Genomic DNA, 25,726 nt, shown 5'->3' with positions numbered 1-25,726 from the left:
CATTTATCAGACCCTGGTCGTTTACTACGAAACGCAATTCACCATCAATAGCACATATGTGTTGTGTTTATCATCATTAACCTTTTCTAAATATGTTATATTGTTTAGTATTGCGATAATGCTTTGATGAAACAATATTTAAAGACAAAACAAGCCGGATATTGTGTGTAGTTCTTGCAAGGTTTTCGTTCGTAAATAATCCTTCGATTCGATATATGCATGAACCCTATTTGGACTTGCGCAGTGGCAGCCATCCTCTGCAAATTCGAAAAAAGTGACAGCCGCTTCGGTAAAGTAAGTTTTCCTGACGAATTAACGGCACGAACGAATGACTTGAATATTTCATTCAAATTGACTATATGGATCCAAGAATTGCTTGGTATCCGCCGGAACAGTTAGGAGTTGCTCATGATGTGTGGACAAGGATAATTGAGGCTCAGATAGGCGTTGATAACATGTCTCTCAATAACTCTAACCCTAACTTGGATCATAAGCCTGCCGAGTTTATTCCTCTTGATATAACGAACAATTTTGACCATAAGTCTGCTCCGACGAATCGACAGAATAGTATCCATAATCAGGAAAACAGTTTCAAACGAAAAAGAGACAATCGTGCCAGTACATACGGTTTGAACCATTCGTCGTACAAGCATTTATTAAAGGAAGATGGCGGCCTCACCCCTTGGAAGCCCAAGAAAAAGAAATATCAACCAGATGTCATTGGGTTTGTATAGATTATTGTCTACAATATTGTTTGATTTACCATTGTGTATCTTTTCACGGTGTCTTAATTGTCAGTTTATTAGCATCGTCATTGAAATGACAATCGACGGAACATGGCTGCACATGTGTTGTGCAAGAACTTTTAAATAAGGCGAGGCTCCCATGGGGAAATCGTCGGAAGATAATGGTAGATTTTCTGCTTTAATTAAAAGAAATACTTTTAACATAATCAGTTTATATGTAACGGTAGGTGAAACCTTAAAAAAGGCTTTGGATACAGGTATTGATTTAATTAACTATACTGAGGTTTTAAAGATAATTTGTAATCCTTTCAACGGCTGAGCCCGATCACCCGTACTAACACACGGTGACACACCGACACGCATCCCTCAAAGTGACTTCATGTGTGTTCAGTATACAGTACTATATAAATAGGTTGCGTATTTTCGACATGAAGTCATGCCACAATGTGTAAGAATAGAACACAGAAATAACCATTTGTACATACATATTGTATTTTCTGAAATCTTTTTCTTTTCTGGTAATTTAAGTTCGATATGTTTTCAGTTTCACTTTTTCTTTTACTTCTAGTCGTTTCACAAAAATTGGGTCATTATATTTTATCCTGAGGTTTTTCATAACTTTCAACCTTCCATAGGTGTGCCCAATATGAATATAATTTTTAATACCACCTGATGGGTTAATGGTTGTATTTTTCCACTCTGTCATGATAAAAGCATAGAAATGAAACCTTATTAAAAATTAACAAAGACATCTTATGATATATGTTAATTTTAGCAAGCATAACCAGAGGTTAGGAATCAATGATTCAACTTTTACATCACCAACTTGGAATTTAAAGAACATTTGTGATGTTTTCAAATGTTTGTAATTTGCGGGCATATTCACATTTTCCAATGATCTAAGGAATTTGTAGGAAAACAAATAGTTCTATTATGTAAGTTGATTCTTACTGTCTGAATAAAGAGGCCATAGCTGTAAAATAGGACGTCAAATTTAAAAAAAACCTTTAAACATTATCATGTCAATAATAAATTTGTTTATAATATGTAGACAGTACACAATTACAATTCTGACAGTTTGTTATCTGGTCTCTGTAATCTACTTATTGACCTAGGCCTACATAAGGTGTAATCTGCCAAGTTTTTATCATGTTACAATTAAGTATTTAGGCCAAAACAAATCTGTTTCCTGTTACATGTCTGGAAAAATTGGGGTAGGAAGGTAATTTTGTTTTTGTTTCATTTTGATAAAGTTAACATGGAAGAGTGATTTAAGTCTAGTAAAAAGTACATTTTAGGGTCACTAAGTATTATGGTAGGTAGGGTATAATAGGGGTGTTGCAATTCACCAAGAGTGTATCACGATATATTGCAATACATAATGAATATATTGCCATACATATCCCGATATACTGTCATTTATAATAAGGTGTACATGTTGTCAGAATGTTATCAAACTTAATCATATATTATGCGGATCACATAGTTTTCAGTTTTTTTTGTCAAACCAACCATCAATTAAAAAAATTAAACTATTGAAATTAAAAGAAAACATATATAGGGGAAATATTTTGAAGAAAAGATCGTTATTTTCTGGTTGAAATAGGTGAATTTTGAAGCACATATACATATGTATATTTATGGGGAATTTCAAAGAAAAGGGGAATTTTCATTTGTAGTGTAAACTACTCATAAACGATAGTGAATCAAGTCTAGATTAATTGATCCCAGGAAATGGTTTGTTTTTTTACCGATTTTTACAGTTTTTCGTACATATACAGCTTGTTTACTTACGATATCCACAATCTGCATTAAAGCTATATATTTGAGAAAACTAGAAGATTTTGAGCTCACCTGGGCCCCCCCCTGAATTATTCACCTGTTGGTTGATTTATAAAAGCACAGTATTATTTTTACAATACAAATAATATTACAGTAAGCTCAATAGTAAAATCAGCATCATGACAATTATAAATGTACTCATTAACAGGAGGGGGAGTAATTTCCAGCAAGTATTTCCTGATGTGTAAATCTGGTGTATTTTATTTTTTGAAAACTTGTCAGTAGCAAGTTTTATTAGTGATCTCAACATCTTTGTTCACAGTCTGCATGAGGAAATCAAGGATTTCTTCATGTACATGTCTCCAACACAAGAGGAAGCCAACATGAGGGCAGAGGTCGTACAGAGGATACGGTCGGTGGTCAAGGACCTCTGGAAAGATGCTTCGGTATGTCATATTCTTAAGCCTTATCTATGAATATTATCTTATTGTGTGAAGATGTCACTACTAAAGGAGATGTGAACATTTTGTCCAATGGTCTTGCTCGGTGAAATCGGGGATGAAGCTTGCAGGATTTCCAAACTTCAGATTGTGAACTGGAGAGTACAGTATTGCCCCGGTCATTTAAGTGCAACGAACAAGCAGATTTCATTATCATCCATTCTCAATAGTGATCTATATGCAGTTCTGATGTAACATTAGTAGCTATATAAATTAATTCATGCAGTTGCTCACATTAAACAAAACTATGAATGAAACATTATTATCTTGCATTGCAAACCTTTTTTCCCTTTAAATTAGATATCGGTTGTATGACGTATGACTGATATCTATTGAGGGTATGAAAACTATATTTTAGGATGTAGGATGGTCAACAGGTTTGCCAAGGGGTTCGACCACAAAGTCTACATAATTACAACATGTGCAATAATAATTAATTTGTAATGTTGTTACATTGTGGGTAAAATGAGCAGATAATGTGGGTGACCTATGAGCAGATAATGTGGGTGACCTATGAGCAGATAATGTGGGTGACCTATGAGCAGATAATGTGGGTGACCTATGAGCAGATAATGTGGGTGACCTATGAGCAGATAATGTGGGTGACCTATGAGCAGATAATGTGGGTGACCTATGAGCAGATAATGTGGGTGACCTATGAGCAGATAATGTGGGTGACCTATGAGCAGATAATGTGGGTGACCTATGAGCAGATAATGTGGGTGACCTATGAGCAGATAATGTGGGTGACCTATGAGCAGATAATGTGGGTGACCTATGAGCAGATAATGTGGGTGACCTATGAGCAGATAATGTGGGTGACCTATGAGCAGATAATGTGGGTGACCTATGAGCAGATAATGTGGGTGACCTATGAGCAGATAATGTGGGTGACCTATGAGCAGATAATGTGGGTGACCTATGAGCATATGTTTATAGCTTATAAGTGTTGTTCTTCATATGGTGGCATATTCTTTTCCTATTTATTGAATTATTTGTTTTATAAGTGTTTCAAAATTATTTTTTGAGCAAGTGTTTATTAAACATCCATGTCTTTAAATCAAAACGAGGAAAAGTTCCAAACCTAACTTTGAAGGCCTCAACATTTCAATTTTGTTGAAATGATTGATATTTAATAAAGAAAAAATATTTTCCTTGCAGGTTGAAATTTTTGGCAGCTTCAAAACGGGCTTATACCTACCCACAAGGTAAGTTGGTGGAGAATGAAGGCTCCAGTGCATCCTACAGAAGTCGGGGTGTAGGATTATATCAAGTCTGTTTAGAGGGAAAAATATTTTTATAGCACAGCATGATTGATTATACAATACATTGTAGCATGCTGCTATATATACACAACAATAGTGAACCATGTAGAAATCAGATTTTTTACAATTTTTTGGTGTGATTTAATTTTCATTCAAATAAATTCATTGATCAGCATATATGTTATTAAAAATGTTCATGCATGAATGCATATACCAATAATAAAAGTATATGAAAGGTTTTAAGACATAAGTTATATGCATTTTTACATGATAAAAATCATTATACTATTTTGCATTTTCATGAAACACTGCAGATTTTTGTTTTGTTTTGCAAAGTCCACTTATTTACTTAGGAATTTCCACGAGTCCCAAGAAACATACATTGCAACAGTGCTTTGCAAAACTCACCGTGAATTTTCTGTTTGTTTTGTGTACAGTGATATAGATCTGGTTGTGTTTGGGAAGTGGAAATCTCCTCCTCTGTTCATGCTACAGAAAGCACTCCTTGACAAGGGCTACACTGATCACGCCTCGATCAAGGTGTTGGACAAGGCTTCCGTAAGTACATACCCTGTTTAATTGGCCACAAACCCATGCTCATGGATACGTTTTAACTACTTTTCTACACAGGTTTTGTCATGAAGGAAGTAGGGCCAGATCCCGAAGAAGTGACATGAGATAAATTTACATGTATCTGTGTATTAATTCATTTTCATGGTTTCAGGAGGTTACCTTATGTAACAGAGGTTATTATTTTTCTGATGCCACCGCTAGGAATCGACCCCAGGACATCTTGTTTACTAGTTCTGTGCTCTACTGATAGAGCTTAAGAGATTCTTTCTAATCCTAGCTGAGATGGTAGGAAGTTGCCAGTATTTTTCCAGGGTGACACTTACAATATGCAGAGCCCTCTTAATATCTGTGATTCCAGCATAATAAGTGAAGAGATAAGAAACAAATTCAGAAGCCTGATGTCCATCACTTATACATTCTTCTTTTGCCAGCAGCTGTTTGCTGACATGTTGGTTGGTCTGCTAGCCAGGCCTAGCAGGTCGAACCTTTTGTCGACAACCAGGCAAATGCAAATGAAAAATACTCATGATGAAAACCAGGTTTCAGGGGTTGCTACTCTTTGCACCCACGCTCCAAATACTTCCTGAGATCTGCACTCCCTGTCTTTAATAAGAACACATATGATATGGTGTAACAAAGAAATTGACTTAAATATATATATTATATATAGAATGTTTACAACATTCACAAGGCATGGGAGGAAGGTAATTAAATGGTGATCAAGCTGTATGTATTAACTGTGCATCACAGTAGTTATGAAATAAGTACGTAGCAATTTATGTTACAGGTCCCTATAGTCAAACTCACAGACCTGCAGACCGACATCAAGGTGGATATCAGCTTTAATACCAAGAACTCGGTGGAAAGTGCTACACTGATCAAGGTAACATGAATATATAGCATTACATAATGACCTTTGTCAAAATAATGACAAAACCTTTGGGTAGATGCTAGAATGACCTTAAATAGAGATGCCAGGACATTTTAAGGACATTGAAAATATTAAATTACTACTGCTATTATCTAGTCAATAAGGGTAGTTTCAAACCATTTGACTTGAGCTTGGCCTCGGGTGCCGTAATCCTATCAAGTCTTAACCAGTATCGTGGGATTCTATCTCTAAAGACGTGGTGATCTTTTTGTTTCCGCCGTATTAAGCTGGTATTAAAATTGAGCCGGCTTTTAAGATTTTTCCAGACAAACTATAAGTTGTTGTAGTTTTCCTGGTGTTTGCATAGTTACAGATTTGTTGTCAAGGAAGTCCTGTTGTGATAGCTTACTGCTGTGTCATCATTAGTGTTTTTTATTTCCACCTATTTATAGTGGAAACTCTTAAGGAGAGGGGGGGGGGGGGCTGCATCCTTTGAGACATGTAGAAGTTAACTCATTCACCCCTGAAATTTCATAATGAACTAGTCCAACCCTTGAATTGGCAGAGTTCAACTGTCTTCAGGGGTGAATGAGTTAATATGAAAATAGATATTAATGTTTTATTTCTCAGCTTTGCTTTTTGTGATATGTACAGTTTATATATATAAAAAAAATGGAAATGGAAAATCAACACCCCCCCCCCCCCCCCTGGAAGGCACCTAGAAACGGCTTTCAGAGATGCTAAAAATAACTTACCAGAATCAATTTCCATCTATCTATCATCAAGGACTGCCTTCAAGTGGGATGATGATGATGACTTAAAGACTAACTCTTTGCTTTAATTTGTTTACCAGAACTTCATGGAGCAGTTCCCAAACCTGAAGTACCTGGTGTTGGTGTTGAAGCAGTTCCTTTTACAGCGGGACCTCAACGAGGTGTTTACTGGTGGTATTAGTTCCTACAGCCTCATCTACCTGACTGTCAGCTTCCTCCAGGTAAACTTGGGCTACAATCATCCTTGCCCCTCTCCAAGCCATTTTATCGAAAATGGAAGTTAAGACTTTCTTTTCTTGACAGACATTGTTCACTGGATTATCATCAAATCTTACAAAATTTCCAAATTATTTTCATGCTCATGAAATTGTGTCTGAAGAAATGCGGGTTTGAACTCAAGTGTTAAGCAAGAACTTCATATAAATATTTTTAAGTCTTCAAAATTATAATGATTTTGTTGTCAATTAACTCATCCAACCCTGAAGACACAGTTGAACTCCTCCAATTCAAAGGTTGGAGTAGTTCGTTATGGAATTTCCGGTGGAAATGAGTTAAAAAAAACACACATCTTTTGGGAATTTCGGTTAAGTCTGTATATGCTGCTCACATAATATCTGAGTATTTCTTGATGTGACTACATTGATGGATGTATTATAACAAGGTCCTCTAAAACTCACTAGTTTGTGCTTAAAACCCTTTTCACCTCTAGACCATAATGGACTCATTCAGATCAATGCATGGTAGAGTCTACTAAAGTTACATAGAGTTGAAAGGGTTAAAGGTCAATTCATTCAGACTTATGTCTGGATAATCACTTTGGATGTGTTGTATTTGACTTGATGTGGCATTGTCGAGGAGGTGTATCACAGCTCGTTCGATAATACTTGCATTTTTTTTCCTGTTGAAAATATCCATTAACTTAAATATGTGTAATCTTTCACCGTTTAAATGGAGTCAAGTTGGTACAGTAATAATTTATTCCATGAATCCCCATTATAGGGACTGTATAAGGAAAAAGCAACGAATGGTTTTAATCTAAGGACTAGGGGTCTGTCTAGACAGGTTGATCAATACAGAAAGAAGCAGTTGTGCAATTGCGGTCAGGTTGTAGCATGATATTTGTGGTGTAATAATGGGGACATTTAAAATCTTTCACCCCTATGTAACTTTAATAACCTCTACCATGAATTGATCTGGATGAGTCCATTATGGTCTACAGAGTCGAAAGGGTTAAGTCCTCCAAAATGTGTTATACATGAACAAATTCTTGTAGCTTCATCCCCGCTACGATGCCACAAGTCCAGAAGCAAATCTCGGAGTACTGCTGATAGAATTCTTCGAACTTTATGGAAGGAACTTCAACTACATCAACACCGGCATACGCATCAAGAAGGGTGGAGCCTACATCAGGAAGGAGGAGATACAGAAGAGCATGGATAGCGGCTACAGGCCATCCCTTCTTTGTATAGAGGATCCCCTCACAGAGGGTAAGCTAATCATTATAGACTTCATTAAGGGTGTATGCTACCTTGCTGTTACATGCACCTCCATTTCAGAAGAGTTTCCTGCCACACAAGAGCCCCTAGAAAAGTTACTGTATACTGGGTAAAATACCACTGGCTCAAAACGTAATGCCCTTCACTGGTATTCAACCTTCATATGAAACTAACTATGCATGGTTAGATATGTTCAATTGGGTACTTATATTTGCTGTCGTGATAAATTAATCCTCATCCCATAGGTCGAAACAAAAAGGGAAAATTAAAACTGCAATGAAAATTTCCAGTTATGAAGTAAATATGTTGCAGTACTTGATGTTTTGCTTTTATAATATTTTCATGAAGGTGTGCCGATTTACCTTTTTAAAACATTGAAGTTTGTCTATTAACTATTCCTTTTGAAAATTCAAATCCTGCTGGAAAGTTTTTAGGTGGAACAATGTAAAAAATGAATAATTATTTTGTGATGCATGTTTAATTTGCTTTCATTTGAAAACGTGAATCACTCCTGTTTGTAGTTTGGTTTTCTGTCGATTACATACCCATACACAGAACACGAGGGTCCTGGAATAGTCTTTATTGAATGTTATTGATATAAAATTATCGAATTTAGTTAGACTACAAGTCAGTGTCTTTATCTTTCTCAGGTGGAAGTCTACTCAATACAGTTGTGTTAAATTTGTGGGATGTTTTTTTTTTGTGAGGACAAGCTGTAAAGTATTAATTGTTTTGCAGGTAACGACATTGGTCGTAGTTCGTATGGTGCTATGAAAGTCAAACAGTCATTTGAGTATGCCTACCTAGTCATGACGTACACTGTGATGCCACAGAACAGCCACATACTCCGACCAAATCACAGGTAAGGACATCCAGATGATTGGCTACGACTGTAATCTCAGTCGTAGAATTTAGACCATAGACAATACAGCCTCTTTGAGATATACATTTTTCATAGACCATAGTATGGCCAAGAATTTTACATATTTTTATGTGGAATTAAGAAAATATGTTTTAAAAGGAAGGAAAAGAGTAAGTTAACAGAGCACATTTTTGCTCGCTACTTTACTTATGATTGAAGATCACACATCATAGGAAATAACATCGCAGACAGACAACCTGGTCATGGTGATTGTTTATAGGTCTACCATTTAGTTTGAACATTTTAATCTCCACGGAACTATTGTGTAAAATATTCTACAAGTCTTTTAATATGTAGGATCACCAAGGTTCAATATTAGCACTAAGTATTATTCCAAATCAAGTCTCTGAATCTCCAAACTTTTTGACATTATAATTCACAATTTGGGGACCACTGTTGATTTTAAGTTTTTGTTCAGAAACATATTGCCCATTTCAACAAAAATAATGCTTTATTTTCCCAATTCATGTAGGAACAGGGTTTTGTAAAATTTCCGTTGAAATTTCTCTGGACAAATGGTAGCATTATAAAAAGGTTTAATTTATTCAGAGTTGTTATAATGATCACTCAGATTTCTAAAAAATTGTTCTTGCCTCGTTCTTACCTCGATGAAACTTTCCAATTTTATCCGAAGTTGTTGTTAACCAAACCCCCCTGATTAACCCCTTGGCCTGCTGCAACCACTTATTTGTTTGTTTTGTAGTATACTGGGTAGGATAGTTCGAGTAACCGATGAGGTGGTAGACTATCGAAAGTGGATCAAGGACACCTTCCCCATCTTCATCGCTAACAACCCCATGATACAGCCTAGCCCTGACAACCGCAGCTGTAACAGCGACTCGAAAAACAACAATACTAGCAATAACCTGAACAACAACAACAACACAACACGCAGCTATGCTAGCGTGGCCAACAGCAGTCCAAAACATGGCACAGAGGCTGGAGATGTAAAAAACAGGTGAGTGCCGCTTGGGGTCTGAACTACACAGCAGCATACAACTTCTAGATTTAAACATGAATAAATACATTTAAAAATGGTTATTTTAACTGTTAAATTGTGTAAATTGGAATTTGACAATTCAAAGATTGGTCATTTAAGACTTTTATTATTTATTGCAAAGTAAATTTGAGATAATTTCATATGCTAACAGACTTGGTGGGATATAATTTACTTCAGCTTTTTGTTTTCTTAAAAATTCTTTCGTACATTGCCTGTGATAGATTTCCTATTGTAACACCTGTTATAATGCAAAATGTTGTAATCCAGATGACAATAGTGTAATTAAAAGGTTTAATTACCCCCCCCTGCAAAATAGTGGAGGGGGCTTTAAGTTGTTTGCTTCTTTTTGACATTTTTGTTTTACTTTGGACTTCGGTCCATTATGAATACTAGGAAGTCCAATAATCATCAATTTTCATAATTAAATACTCCTAAAGAGTATAGAAATATGCAACACCACACACTTGTGTTTTTCTAACAAATTAGAAAGCACAAGTTTATTGCTCGGATGAATATATTCACGAGTGCGCCTTCCCCGCACAAGTGAATATATACGTCCGCGCAATAAACTTGTGCTTTCTAATTTGTTAGAAAAACACAAGTGTGTGGTCTTGCTTTTATCACATACCTTCCGTATTTGGTAGAGATTGATATAGATATATAAGATTTTATAAACTTTGAGATTTTTTGCAAATACTGGGAACTTTCAGTTCGCCATGACAAGGGGATTACCATAAAAAGTAGTTCTGGCTAGTAAGTAAATACAACATTGTGTATTGCACATGTGCAATACACAATGTTCTATTTCATGGTCCAAAAATTGCTTGTATTTCTATAGCAAGATTCAACAGGTATGTGATAAAATGTAGGTCAGTGTTTTCACTGAATTAAGTAAGACTTTGCGTTTAGCTGCATGACTAAGATAATAAAAAGCCTGTCGGTCATCAAAATTCATATGTTGTTGCACTTCGAGGAATACTATACACCAATAGATTAATTGAAGGTCCATGTAACTTATATTTTCCATTTCACTTACTTCTCCATTTCCATCATAGCTGAAGGTGGGAGAACAGTGTATGTATGTTATAAAGACATTTTTTATCAGCCCCTACATAATTAAGCTGTTAGAAGTGTCGGGCTATTTGAACTGGGTAAACCTGTAGTGTGGTCACTTTTGGGTTTCCACTGTAAATTATATTTATGAATAATGTTTATATTGTTATGATTTATATACATTGTTAAAATTCTGGTTTTAAAGACAACTTAACCCTTTCACCACTGTAGGCCATAATGGACTTGTCCATATCAATGTATGGTAGAGTCTACTAAAGTTACATAGGGGTGAAAGGGTTAAAGAAACATTTAAAAATGATTTTTTTAATATAATATCTCCAAACCCCACAATGAGAAGCAATTGTGTCTTGAGAACTCCTACAAATATTGACAATAACTCCAAGAGATACAATAAAAAATAGATGAAACATGCATGAATAAACCTAAATAAGGTATTAAAAGATAATCAAATATGTTGCCTTAGTGATCAACAAATACTGACTAGCTGGGTTTACAAGGATGAGTGCTGATACATTGAACTGAAATCAGTTTTATTCCTAAATGAGGAATAGATTGAAGGGAAGTTGTAGTTTGTGGAGTAATTAACTCTGGATCATTACCAGTAGTCTTCAAGGCAAAGTTTATCGGCTACCAACCCTGACTTGTATTCAGTGAGGCCTATTTTAGCTATTGGCAGTGATATCTATTCTAAAAAGGTTCAATTTAGCTACTACTAATTTTCTGTAGTCTGTGCGGCCTCGAATAATTGACCTGTAGCCTACAAGAAATATAACTTGGCTACTTGTATCCTAAAGAGGTTCAGTTTAGCAACTTGTAATAAATAGTATTTATGAAATTAAGTTTAGCTACTAACAATTTTCTGTAGTTTACGAGGCCACAAATAACTGACCTGTAGTCTACAAGGCAAAATTCTTTGCTACTAAAAATGAATTGTATAATATGAGGTTCAGTTTAGCTACTAACATTTTCCCGTAGTCTTCAAGGCCACAAATTACTGACCTGTAGCCTATAAGGCTTAACACTTGGCTACTAATAGTGACCTGTGCTTTGAGGAGTAAGATTCACACACTAACACGACCTGTTTGTTTTACAGACAAGGCAATGGTAGTGTGAAGGTCTCCGAAGGTCCTATGGAATCTATTGAGCAGTCGGACTCTAGCTCGCCCTACCAGTCCTCTTCTACCTCCTCCCCCAACAACAGTTGTAGTTCCAGCCTCACCAGTGACACAGTGAGTACAACTAGAACCAAAGCCCCTACGTACGTGTTCTGTAGTGTCGTATAGTCAATGCACATGTCCAAACCCTAGACTCCTGCATGGCAATAGGCCAACAGCACATGTATCTAAAACCTCATCCTATATAATGATAGGCTAACAGCACTTGTATCAATTACCTCGTCCTATATAATGATAGGCCAACAGCACTTGTATCAATAACCTCGTCCTATATGGTGATAGGCCAACTCCATTCATTTCAATAACCCCGTCCTATATGGTGATAGGCCAACAGCTCTTGTATCAATATCCCTGTCCTATATAATGATAGACCAACAGCACTTGTATCAATAACCTCGTCCTATATGGTGATAGGCCAACACCATTCATTTCAATAACCCCGTCCTATATGGTGATAGGCCAACAGCACTTGTATCAATATCCCTGTCCTATATAATGATAGGCCAACAGCACTTGTATCAATAACCTCGTCCTATATGGTGATAGGCCAACAGCATTCGTATCAATAACCTCGTCCTATATGGTGATAGGCAAACAGATATAGGAATGAGCTGTCAACACTTGCATCATTTACCTAGTATAGCTTCTTATTGGACTGGCACACTAGATATGTGCACTCAACTATCCAAGTCTTGTAGTGGCAGCACTTTTGAGCCATGTCCAAAGTGATGTTCTGGGCATGTAGTGATTGATGGGTTGATAGAATTTGTTTGTAATCCAGCTTTGTATACAGTTGATACTAGATATGGTGAAAGTTAACACGTCGCATGTCTCTGCCAGTCTCGTGTAGTCTGGTGCTTTTAGCCTAGCCTTGCTTGTTTGTATGGTCATTGGGAAACATCCAAGGGTGGAATTCAAATATATGACATCAAGTACTGGAATATTGAAAAAAAATATACTGAAAACCTTGTGTCTAGTACCTATTAATGTATTTTTATCCCCTGCTTTCACCGAAACGGGGGATATTAATTTGGGTTTGTCCGTCTGTCTGTCCCACTTTGTTTCCATGCAATAACTACAACAAATGTTAACCAATTTTATTCAGACTTGGTCACAGGATTAAATGCCTTAAGGGCTCGGCCAAGTTCGATGACCACTTTCAGCGGCCCCCGTTTGGCAGAGTTATGGCCCCTTGTATAACAAAAACGTCAATGCGCTTCATTTCCTTGTAATTACTAAAACAAACGTTAACCAATCTTCTCCAAAGTTGGTCACAGGGTTCAATGCCTTAAGGGCTCGGCCAAGTTCGATGACCACTTTAATCAGACTCCATTTGGCAGAGTTATATAAAGTCCCTTGAGTAACGAAAAACATCATTATCTGCAATTTCTTATCAGTAACAACTCTAACAAATATAAGCCAAATTCTTCCAAACTTGATAACAATGTTTATGTTCCTCTGTTTTTACACCCATTTCGAGCACTCTTTGGTTTTCGTGTGATAATTGCTGTAGATATTAATCAGATGTTTCAACCAAATTCCGTATGCAAATCCGACGCATGTTAAGTTTGCCAACTGATAAGATTTGTGCATATTTTCGGATAATCAATGAGGTATAGGTCTTTTTCTTCTTCTTCTTCAAGTTTGAAGCTTTACATTATGTCTCAACGGCACGATACTCATGTATTTAAACCTAACCTCAATAATGTTAACCAATATTTGTTTTGACTTATTTTTAGCATTAACTGTTGTAGTCCGAGAAATCATCTCAAGTAGGGTTGGGTAATTTTAATAAAAAAGAGATGTAAATCGTAATATGGATAATTAAGCAGGAGTTAAAATTAATTTGGTTTGAAGTCTGACAATGCATGAAATGTACCTATTACAACTTTCTGAATTGATATTTATTGTTTATGATAGATTTAGCTATGATAATTTGTTTTAAAATTGAATTCAATAAATATTGCGATGCAATACAAAACCAAAGATTACATATTACTATTGGTTGAACAAAGCCACAGATATAGGTTCTAATCCATCAAATTTTGTGCATTTACTTATAAGGATAAAGTTTAAAATGAAACTTTATTTTTTTGCGTACACTATGAAATTATGTAAATGAAATAATTATCCTTACACCAGGTCATTTTCACAACTTAAAATATGGCAAATAAATCACATTTGTTATCTTAAAAACAAGTAATTAAGTAAATTACAGAAATGAGGAATCATTGTCATGTTTTAAAAAATGAAATTTTTATTGTATTTTTTTTTAGTAAAACTGGGTTCTGGTGTACAATTTTGAAACTTTTAAGATTTTCATATTAATAATATGACAAATGTCTTTTACAGTTGCATGAATGACAATAAGAAATATATTTGCAAAACTTATTTCTGTTTGTAGGACTCCGAGCCCGACCCTCAGCATCAGCAAGAACCAGTCAAGAACACAACAGTCCAGCCCACCACCACCACCACGACTACCACCACCAAGTCCAGTCCCCGCTCCGCCACCGTCGCCACCCGTGAGTTTGTGCGAAGTCGAGACTACAGTAAGCAGCATGGTGGCGGTCCAAGCAAGTCGCGGGATGCCAGCTCTAGCAGTGTGTCGTCCACACGTTCCAACAACAGTTCCTATACTCCACGGGGCACACCCAGTAATACACCAGCTACGGTGCCCAATCATGAACACTCGGTGGTGGAGGCCGTACCAAAGTATGCACCCCAAAACACCGCTGGCCCGGCGGGTCACACAGGACATTCTAGTCAGTCTGGTTCCCAGGGTGGCGGCCCTGGGGGTAAAGGGAACCGCTATCCCCCCGGGGGACACCAGGGCAGCAAGGTGTACTGCCGATCTCAAGGCAAGCGCCGCAAAAACAGTGTCGGTGGCGGCAGTGTAGGACAAGGTCAGGGTTCACACACGTTACATTCAGGTGGCCCTAGTAACAATTACAACAGAGGAGGCAGTGGCCGTAGAGATTTCAACCAAAATAACACCAACAGTGCCAGGTAACGCTGGCCTTCTCGAGAGTGAGTGCATGAAGAGTATAGACTAGCGACAGAATTTTCGCGTGTGAAAATGTGCTAGTATATATATTATAGGTATATCTACGTTTGGATGATTCATGTTGATGAAAGTGTTTGCGTGCGAGAAACAAAAGTTGTGTGCACAGGAGAAAATACATGGAGTTCACTCAAACTGAAAACTCCTGAACTATTTCTTCATGTGTATTTCACAGAACCATGTGATATCTGCGACAGACATTGTGATATCTGTACATAATCAACTGACATTTTCTCTCAATCCCGTCTACATGTGAGTGAGCGAATGTACCGACCAGGCCTGGTTGTCTGCATTGTCCCAAACAATCTACAACCCTAAACTAACCCCTAAACTAAGTGCCACAGTTTTTAGGCTGTTGACAACTTTTGGGTTTGGACGCAGGATCCAGTTCTCTTTGACTGCCGTGAGTTTAGATGTGGGATCCATTTTTAACTCCACCGTGATCGTGGATGAAGGAGCAAAAACCGTGGGATCCAGTTCTAGGTGAATGCTGTGAGCAGAGATGCAGGATAACGGTCTCCCGAGTGTTGCGATCATAGACGTGAGATCCCGGTTTCCATGAAGGATCCCGTGCAGATGCATTTGTAAATATGAAAGCAAAACTGTCGCACGAGTTGTGTTCATCAGATTCAAATGACAACACTTGAGAAATCCACGTGTTCGTTAGATGGTGTAGAGTAGCGAGTGTTCACGATCTGTCCTCATCCTAGACTGGGGAAGGTTTCGCCACAGTGCAATGTTTTTGAAGAAAAATATCAAAATGAAAAAAATGGCTCTGTGCTATTGTCACAGATTTTGCAAAAAAAAAACCACCCAAAAAAACAAGAACAACATAAGCAAGTGAAGACAATACATTTTATTTATGCATATCCTGTATCCCGAGTAATTGATCATTAATGGCAGCATATTAAAGACGTCGTACTCCGTAAGTCGTGGCATAAGTGGGGGAGAGAAAGTATTCTAAATTATCATTATCAGACTGTTGAACAGCAATGTTGATTGAATGAGGTACTGGTTAATTGCGTACCAGAATATATATTGGTGTGGAGCCAGGTTTGGGTGATTTCCTAGACCACTTGTGTACATGTAGAAGAGTGTTGCTGAGAAAGTCTTGGACACTGTGAAGAACTTGCGTTTTGCAGAGGTTCTCATTTCGTTGTATTAGCAGCTTAGAAAATTTGTGTGGATTGTGAATGCTGTATCAAGAAGAAAATCACGAAAGTTTGACTGCCAAATTTAAGCAATGTACAGTATAAAGATAAAAGCTCATGTGAAATATTGAGCCAAGTACTTGCAGCATAGATGAAGATGCTGGTTTTTTTTTCCCCTTAACCCATTCACCCCTGAAATTTCGTAATGAACTAAACCAACCTTTAAATTGGAAGAGTTCAAATGTGTCTTCAGGGGTGAATGTGTTTAAGTAGCTATAATTTTGTATATTTAGACAGAAATCATGAATCATGTATATTTTTAATGCTTCTGTTTAAAAATCCAGTAATTTTAGCTAAAGTTTGTCAACACCAGTTTTATGTCTTTCTGCAAATTTTGAAATCTGTTATATATACCAATTGATCATTATGTATTCAATGTACTGTAGCCATTGTTTAAATTCAAGATTATTTTTTTCCCCCAAAGCCGACTCAATCTGGAAAACATTGAGTAAATTTATCTTTTGTTTTATACATAATTTTAAATATTTTTATATTTTGAATGCGGAAATTTTACACATGATTCTGGAATTTTGGATCTCCAAAAAATGAATTCATTTATGTACAGTTTATCCCAAGTTGTGAATTCATTCCAAGTTAATTCATGTAAATAAGCAGGATACTATTTTGTCAAAATGATTAAGGCATTAAGTTTAAGATTTAATATGTTGTTCTACTTGAAAATAAGGTTTTTGATGAAAGATCTAGAGAGAAAAAAGGTTACCGGACTAGCGACACCTTTTTGTACCCCCAAAAAAAAAAAAATCACAAAAAAGAAAAATGGCAAAAAATGTTGAAAATATTTAAATACAGATTTTTTTGATTTTTTTTTACAGAATATCTCTATCAACATGTACATGTATCAGTATGTTAATGGGAAAAGTTGTGTAATTGAGGAAACAATTAAAGATTGGTCTAGCATGTAAATACACAATTAGATTTGGAAATGCATTAGACTTGATTCATGTATTGTTTTTAAATAAAATTCATGAAAGTTTGTAGGGAAATTGTATTTCCTTTTGATTCAAACTTGTTTAGATTCAGATGGAAAAACTTTTTTTAAGACAAGGATCTCATTGTATAGGAACACGCGGTAGTGTTTTGATGTCTCCATAATATAAATTGTATAAGTCTATATATATATATATATCATATCTGATCTCCAGCCAGACAAAAAAAGATTGTGCAATTCAATTATATATCATCTGTGAGTGTTATATGACATGAAAATCACTGATATTAAAAAAAAAGGAAGATATTTGTATACCATAAATCAATCTACAGTTTTGACATGCTTTGTTGTTTCGTAATATTGCAGGTGAGGCAAGGATACCTGTATGTATCTGAATGTGGCGTGTGATTATAATTACCTGAATGAATGATCGAAAAGAAATTGCGCAATAATGCATTTTGGGAATGAAATATTAGCAGTGTATGTCTAACAAGATCGTTTAATTATGCAGTTACCTATCAGTGGAAATAGTCATCGGAAAGAAGCATTCTTATATTATTTATTTTAATTGATTCATTTATTAACAGACCTTGCCGTTGTCAAAATATGTTTTAAAATCTAAAAGAAGGGCTTTGGTGAAAATAGGCCAAATGTAAAATTAAATCTATGTGAATATTGATTAATGAAAGAAACGTTATGTATCAAACATTTGAAAGCAAAGTCAAATTGAAAATGGTATTTTTCTGTTTTCAATAGCTCTGTATTCTTGCGTGTCTCAAGCTCCATCAGTGTACTTGTTACCAGCCTAGTATTATAACGGTGCCAATTAGTGTATATATAAACTCATTGTGTTAATTTGGGCTGACGATTGGTTGATATGTTCCATTTGCATTGTGTTGCCAATTTATCCAAGGCCAAAGCGAAACATTGGAAATTATTACACCTGGGAGGGGGTAGGGGGGGATGGAGACAAAAGCAGTTGTCTTTTAAAACATAACTTGTCTGACTAATATGCAGACAATATATTTATATATAATATTTGTGTTGTGTTCAATATGTATTCAAGGCCAAAGTGAAATAATGAAAATTATAAAAAGTGGGGAGAAAAATTTAAATAAAACAGTTGTATCTTAAAACGTGGCTGGTCGGTAGTAGATCCTATATGTTTCGGCTAATTAGACAGCTGTTTGGTGAATAATGATGGTCAGTGAAGTGTACAATTTTTGTGATATAATTATTAATACTTCATGATAATGTTGATGCCTTCTGTTTTTGTTTACAACAAAAAAAAAATCTGTTGATACTTTGTGATGAATTGTTGTTATGACATCATGTTGCCCCCCCCATTTATTGTGTTCGTATTTAATTCTGTCGCAGACTACATTGATAATAGTAGTTGTATGGTTACGGCCAAGTCGTTATACAGCCTTATTGTATGCATGTGAAGTGTATTTAGTAAGAGTTTTATTGCAAGTCAAATATTACTGGCACTCCAAAAGTTTTCTTTTCAAATGTATGATGAGCATCAATACTAGTGTAAATTGTATCGCTGTATGGTTTTCATTTAATTTGCAGCCAGTATTTCTCTGTTCGGTTCAAAGAAAGCCAAGTAGACAAATTGTCATTTTTTTTAAATGCGTGTTGCAATAAATAGTACGGAGATCACATGGGTAAATCACATTCCATTTAAGGGTCACAGTGACCTATATTTTGAAAGTTGCATGTGTAAATGATGTGTAGTTGAATATTACATTTTTTTTCTGGTCAGTCTGTCTTATCGACACACGTCTGTTTCTGCGTCTTCATGGAGTAGACTACTGTATAACGTTTTTATTGTACATGATACTCAAAAAAAGGTCAAATTCAAAACATTTTCTAAAAATAACCATGATATGTATGAATATTTTGAATATTGTGAACTTGCAAGTCATATATACTCGATCTTTTAAGAAAAGACTAGCATGTTATGCTTAGGTTCTGGTTAGTAGTTCTAAGTGGTTAAGGTCATTACAGCAATAACGCCAAATGTTTTGCAGATCACTGGTTGTTTCCCTTGGTGAGCATTGGCGCTGAAGTCAAATTCAAGGGAGGTAATGCTGTCCAGAATATTTTTCTTTTCAATAGTGCTGTAATACTTGTTACTTGTGCCATTGGTGATCTGATAAACATATTTTATAACACGGGGTTGAACAGATCTTTTCCCTCTCTGACTTCTGGATTGAAATAAATTTGAAATAAAATTTATGTTAGGTTACAACAATTATGAAACAAGTTATTTCAACTTATATTCATAACTCTTGTTGGCCCAGACGTTGGCGCACGGGGGGTCTCAATGTTGGAGGAAACGAGTGTACCCGGAGAAGACCCACGTGGTTGGGAAGGTGACCGGCACCCTACATTTCCTTGTCTGATCAGAGAATTGAACACCGGCTGCCTTGGTGAAACTTGGTGCACTATCCACTGCGCCACTCCAAATTTTGAATTTCCAGATCACCGTGAATAAGGCTGCCTTATGCTTTGCTTTTTTTATTGTACTGACTTAATTTGTTTCTCAGGGAACGTCTATATGAAATAGTTGTCATCAAAGAAAATAACCCCTGTATAAATATTCTATACAACTTTGCAGCGGGCATTTTCCATTTAGTCTAATACTGTCTACTTTGTCAAACTCAAGTCCATGTTGATAACACAATATTTTAAGTGCTATATAAAGATATACTAGGTGCTCTTCAAATTTGTAAGCTTTAAGTAAATATGTTGTGTAAGTTCGAGGGTGAATTTAAGTTCTGTAAGTTCTGCAAGGCATTGCATATATATAAAGGCAATGCATACGAGATTTATGTAAAACTGTCGCTTTTACCGATAAACTAGATTGAATTTAGTGCATAAGCTTGTTGAATAGAAACTCTTTACACCTGTGACGAAGTGGTCCCTTGATTTATATAGTATGAGATAATCTGATTTGTTTTTACTAAATATCACAAAACACTTCTTAAATCCTGCTGTTTAAGTAATGTGCATTATGAGAGAAAAAAATAATGAGCACAGAGGAAACATCAGCAATCTTTTCGTTTTAAGCGTGGAATGGAGAGGTCTTCACCTCATCAACAATTTTATTTTTTCGTCAACGATTTGGCAAGCTACGTCTTCGACAGAAAAGAATTAAGACCCGTGCAGTTGATATTTCTCTGGCTAACCAGTCCTAGTAAATTCCAGCAAGTATTTTAAATTAATTTGTGGCAAAGATATATGTATAGTTCAATAGATAAAACAATGTTGATTTAATGAATTAAACCAAAACTCTTGGTTACCTTTTTTTTTAGCAGATTTGTATACAGCAAGAAATTTAACTTTTACAAAAAAAACACCACTTACAGTTTATTTCCATTGGCAGATTTTCTTTACATGTTTTTTCATCTGTAGGAGGTCAGATTTGTGCACAAATTTAGAATTCTATTGTAATTAGAAATATCGAGGCTTGTAATGGCCGTTCAGTCCCATTTGGTATCGTAGTGATATATTTGTAGACAGTTGCATTTAACATCTGTGTAGACCAGTAAAACTGGAAAGTGAAAGTAACGGTTGTTGGTTACCTCTTAAAAAGTAATGGATTTTGAATATTATTTTCTTTTACATAATTTGTTCAGTTTGTGTCCCAATGAATCTACCAACAAGAGCAGTATACGATGTAATAGAATGCTAAGATCTTTCTCTCCACAAACATACAAATTAGTTAAAACACTCCCCGACTGAATGTGTTTAAGATTAAAATTTGGCTGTTTCTTTTCTTGAGAAGATTGGTAGGCATACTATTGGTTTGAATAATTGATTGGTGGGGGAAACTACATCAATGGAAAAATGAGTGTTTTGAGTGATATTACATTGCTAAAGGAATCATTTGTACAATCTAGACATACCTTATATATGATACATTGTGTCTCTGCAGAAATCCTATTTTTGCTCGGTGTTTATCCCTAATTGTGCCTCCCCGGGCCCTGGTTCGCAAACTTTCCTGAAATTTTAGCACACGAAAAAAAGATTTCAGATATCAGGGCTGTGATTCTACCAAATCTATTTTCTTTGCCATTTATTGTAAAAGGCTTCTACTTAATGTGTGAGTATGAGTATGAGTGATGGCCAAACCAGTTGTCAAGGCAACAGTAAACAGTCGGTTACCAGGGCCTCTTTTTTTTCTGCCTGAGGCACTGTAAAAGTAATATTGGAGTTAAAAAATCACATCTGTGTTTGGCAGACTTTCTTTCAAATGTAATTCACGGTAGTAGATCAATCTTGTAGATCATTGAAATGTTATGGTAAATGTGGGAAGGTTAAACAACTTTGTCCCTTAATTTGTGAAGATTTGTGGAAAAAAACCTAAAAAAAACTGGGAAATTATTTTTATATTACCAACCATTTTTTTTATTTGATTTGAAGTTGTTAAAATGTATCGTAAAATGAGCCCTTCATTATACTGATTGTCTTGTTGTCAGAGGTCAACTGTTTCTATTGCCATCAGGGCTCAAAAGTGTCCAGACCTTGGGAGGTGAGCTAGGTCCAACAGATAATACCTGTTCTATGTGACTGAGGTCAATATAGCATCGGCCAGGTTTGATTCGGAGCTCATCTTGATCAATCAAAGGGACTGCGTATGATTAGTCCCTGGATTCTATGCAGAAGTTGTGATCGCACATCGGTTTTCCGGCTAGACTTGTTACGAATTTATGACGGAAAGTTTGTGCCCCTAGTCTACATACATTATGCATTCTTTTGTCCACCTTGGTTGTCGGACACAAACAGTTTTCTGCATGTGATGTTTTCAGTTGTCTCGTACTCAAAACTGGCGACTTCAAATTGGAATAAATGTATGCCTTGCAAAAATCAGTGCTGGCTTTCGGTTGAATGTTTCATTTTGAGGAGAGTTTTATATTCATATATATGTTGTCAATGTTCAAAATATAATGATAATTGTTGTTGTTGTTGCCATTGATGAATTCGAATATACAATAATAATTTGTACTGTGTTAGATGGTATGTTTTCTTGATACAATACATATGTAATATTTTGAGTCATTGAACTGTTATGTTGTCCTCTAGTGTGTTGCACCTGGGAAGTAAATGTAGGCATGAATGGCGTGTGAAACTGAGTTTTCTGAATGATCCGATGAGAATCGCCACTAAATCCACGCATCTTGATTATTTCCATGTTGAAGATTCCTCTGATTGGACGAGCGTTGCCATGGTGCTTCTACCCGTTCAGTTGATGTTTCGTTCTATCCGATGCGAAAGAATGTTTCGTCCGATTGTTTGGTTGTAGACAGCTCCTTGTGATTAGTTGGGCTTTGTCTATTGGTCACACCCTGGGGGATTTGCATCTCTCAGTACGGATCAGATGTGATATTAAGATTGGCATTTTGATGTAGCATTCAGGGAATCGGGCCTCAAGGACATAATTCGTGCAGATGTGTAACAATTGGTGCCATTGGTCATATGGTTAAGCTTGTAATGAGGAGTGTGATTGGTTATAAAGCTTGTAATGATGGACGTGATTGGTTATAATTGTAGAGTGTACAACAATAAGATTGTAAAGCATGTAACAGTGGGTGTGATTGGTTATATGAAAGTGTAACAATGATTGTGATTGGTTATATGAAAGTGTACCAATGATTGTGATTGGTTATATGGTAGAAGCATGTGTTAGCAATCATTGTGAGTGGGTTACATGCTTGTATATGGTAGGCTTGTAATAGTGAATGTGATTATTCGCTAGAACTTGTTTCTGTGTTCATGGAGATTGGTTGAATGCTTCTAGTGAGAAACTATTTATTAAAATGTACTATGTGAGTTGTATATAATTGTTCAGCAGTTTTGTACTGTAAGAAAGAGAACAGATATTTTTGCATTGACATGTCTAGATAGAAGAAGTCCTGTGCCAGCGTTTGTCCTGGAATGTATCTTTTGTGTATCCATGCAGCAAGACTCGGTCAATACGATCTTGTCAGTAATCTCTATTGTGCATAACTTGCACACAGGGGGGCATGGCTCATTCTAAGAATCAAAAAAGTCCTGTGGTATCTTGAATGTTTTTCTTTCCTTCTCTCTTCTCTCTGTCTGTCTCTCTCTCTCTCTGCTTTCCTTTAAACATATTCAGGACTTTGTTTTCTTCCAGCCTTGTTATTTTAACGGCCTACATAATCATCCAATATTATTCTCGCCCCACATGATTGCTCAATCTGTTTTCATTTATTTTTTAAATTTATTTCTCGGTCAAATTTATATCTTTTATAATCGAAAATATGAAGAACTGGATTATACCAACTGCTATCTAAAAAGGGCTTGGGAGATTTTTAGTCCAAAAAAATTAAGATATTTGTGTAAAACTTTGAATGAATTGAATAATTATTGGTATTATTGAAAATGAATATGCCATGTTGATGCATGCATGCCTTCAAGATGGATAGTTTGACTGCAGTACATACACAACAGTTTTGAAAAACATACTTGGTGTTATAATGGTAAGTGAATCGAGCAGTTTTGTGTATAGAAGGTCCCACATTTCCTGGTTAGAGAAAATAGACCATTATGTTGTAAAATTTATGAAAGCATGGGATATATATCAAAAACTTGTCTCGAGAACCATCTAGACAGGAGAATGTCAACAACAGATTTTGTGATGTGGGGTATAGATTAAGCTTGGCGAGAAGTAGTTGCCACCTGTTACTATGTTGTTTTTATGTACTTTTTAACACGATTTTAATATGTAAATTGTTCTTTGGTGTGCCTGAAGCCAGTTTTTTTGTTTCGTTTTTAGTTATCGTTCATTTTAACCTTGCCAGTGAATTTAAATGTCATTCAGGGTGCTGGACTGGCTAAGCCAACCATCTCGCTCAAATATTTCTTGCAAAGAAAAAAAAAAATGTTGTCAAAATCTGATATATTCCCTTAGAAGGTAACTAAGTGGAGTGATATTTAATATTTATAGTCATATTGCTTTTGTGTTTTGTAAGAAGTTGAAGAAAAGAATGTGTCAAATGTCATTTGTTTTGTATTCCGACTAATTTGGTAAATTGTGTATAGCCATGACGAGGTGCACCGGTACACCGACAGACTGGAAACATTACCTGCGTAACTCATTCACCCCCTGAAATTTTATGATGAACTATTTCAACCTTGAATTGGAAGAGTTCAAATGTGTCTTCAGGGGTGAATGAGTTTAAAGGAAAATACACACTATTCTTGTGTTCCTTTCAAAGGTGTCTGGTTGGATAATTATTTTTTTCCGGACATTATGTTCATACTAATATTTTGTTTTCGTGTATTTTTCTAAATTATGGAAAATGTTGGACATTTCATGCATAAAATGCTATCTGCAATTACGATTAAATTATGGTACAATTTTTATCCCTTTTTTTGACAAATTATTGACATTACAAAGTTTTACATTTGGCACGACCATTTTAGTTGAAGTAGTGGTATTCATTATTTCATCATTCAGTTTGATTAAGGTCACACACCTGTATGGCGCTCGTGTGATCTAAAAGATAGAATCCGACCCTTTAAGTTCACTGTAAGCTTCAATCTTCAAACGCTTACAGGAAGGTTGATGAAAGTAGGAGTTCAGTTTCAGGCAATTTGTAGGGAAGTGAAAATAGTTTGAAATTATACAAATAAAATCTCTTTTTTATAAAAACATGTTTGGTGTTTTGTTCTTATTTATTTGCTTAATGAGACGTCTGAATTTTTTCCTGGAGCTTGATTTCTTTACAGTCGAGATACTATGCTAATAAAAAAACCTTACACTAATTAAGGTCAAAAGGTAAAATACATTTTCTGTCTTGCAGTGGCGGATCCAGAGGGGTTTTTGGGGCTACAGGAACCCCCCCCCCGATAATTTTCTTTAAAAATCATATATTTTCACCATTTTCCTCAATTTTTCCAACATGGAACCCCCCAGATAGGTCTCTGGATCCGCCACTGTCTTGCATAACAAAGCTACACCGGTCAGAGATTTCACCAGCCATTTCATTGGACTTCCGAGTTTCGATTCCCTGTGGATGCATGTGCCTCTTACAGCTTTGATCAATATCCTCAAGGTCACTTCTAGTGGTCAAATCGCTGATTGATATCATCCCCTATCTTGATGGTGTGACGGAGAGAAATCTCCAACCCAAGGGGGTGATGTTTTTTGGTTGTCTAACCCGAGAGTTCTCCGTTACATCCTCAAGGTAGGGTGTGATTATCTTTCTCCCATGCTACCAAGGTGAACTAATACCATACCGTGGCGTGCGTCAACAATTTCTTCAAACGACTTCTTCTTACCCACTGATT

The 25,726-nt window shown here is 36.0% G+C and overlaps 1 protein-coding gene across 2 annotated transcripts; it reads left to right on the top strand.

The window, feature by feature from the left end:
- Positions 1 to 246: 246 nt before the first annotated feature.
- Positions 247 to 25,090, top strand: LOC110463501 (non-canonical poly(A) RNA polymerase PAPD7-like). Of its 2 annotated transcripts, XM_021518134.1 has the most exons (11): positions 247 to 724; positions 2,851 to 2,974; positions 4,190 to 4,236; positions 4,731 to 4,851; positions 5,654 to 5,749; positions 6,591 to 6,731; positions 7,784 to 7,997; positions 8,745 to 8,868; positions 9,632 to 9,886; positions 12,096 to 12,231; positions 14,582 to 25,090. In XM_021518134.1, the coding sequence occupies exons 1-11, from the start codon at positions 360 to 362 to the stop codon at positions 15,188 to 15,190; spliced, it is 2,232 nt and encodes a 743-aa protein (XP_021373809.1). In that variant the 5' UTR covers positions 247 to 359; the 3' UTR covers positions 15,191 to 25,090. The 2 variants fall into 2 exon arrangements, with proteins under 2 accessions (XP_021373809.1, XP_021373819.1); XM_021518144.1 differs by lacking the exon at positions 12,096 to 12,231 and having other exon boundaries at positions 14,582 to 15,423.
- The last annotated feature ends 636 nt before the right edge of the window (positions 25,091 to 25,726 follow it).

This window comes from Mizuhopecten yessoensis, unplaced genomic scaffold (genome assembly GCF_002113885.1).
Source record: "Mizuhopecten yessoensis strain PY_sf001 unplaced genomic scaffold, ASM211388v2 scaffold1511, whole genome shotgun sequence".
Classification (NCBI taxonomy): Eukaryota; Metazoa; Mollusca; class Bivalvia; order Pectinida; family Pectinidae; genus Mizuhopecten; species Mizuhopecten yessoensis.
This window is presented reverse-complemented; position numbering and strand designations above follow the sequence as displayed.

What these genes read in the sequence shown, in the direction of transcription:
- LOC110463501 (XM_021518134.1), top strand. Translation starts at nt 360, where the DNA reads ATGGATCCAAGAATTGCTTGGTATCCGCCGGAACAGTTAGGAGTTGCT. An exon ending in GGCTTATACCTACCCACAAG is followed by an intron (nt 4,237 to 4,730) that starts GTAAGTTGGTGG and finishes TTTTGTGTACAG; the next exon opens with TGATATAGATCTGGTTGTGT. An exon ending in TGACTGTCAGCTTCCTCCAG is followed by an intron (nt 6,732 to 7,783) that starts GTAAACTTGGGC and finishes AAATTCTTGTAG; the next exon opens with CTTCATCCCCGCTACGATGC.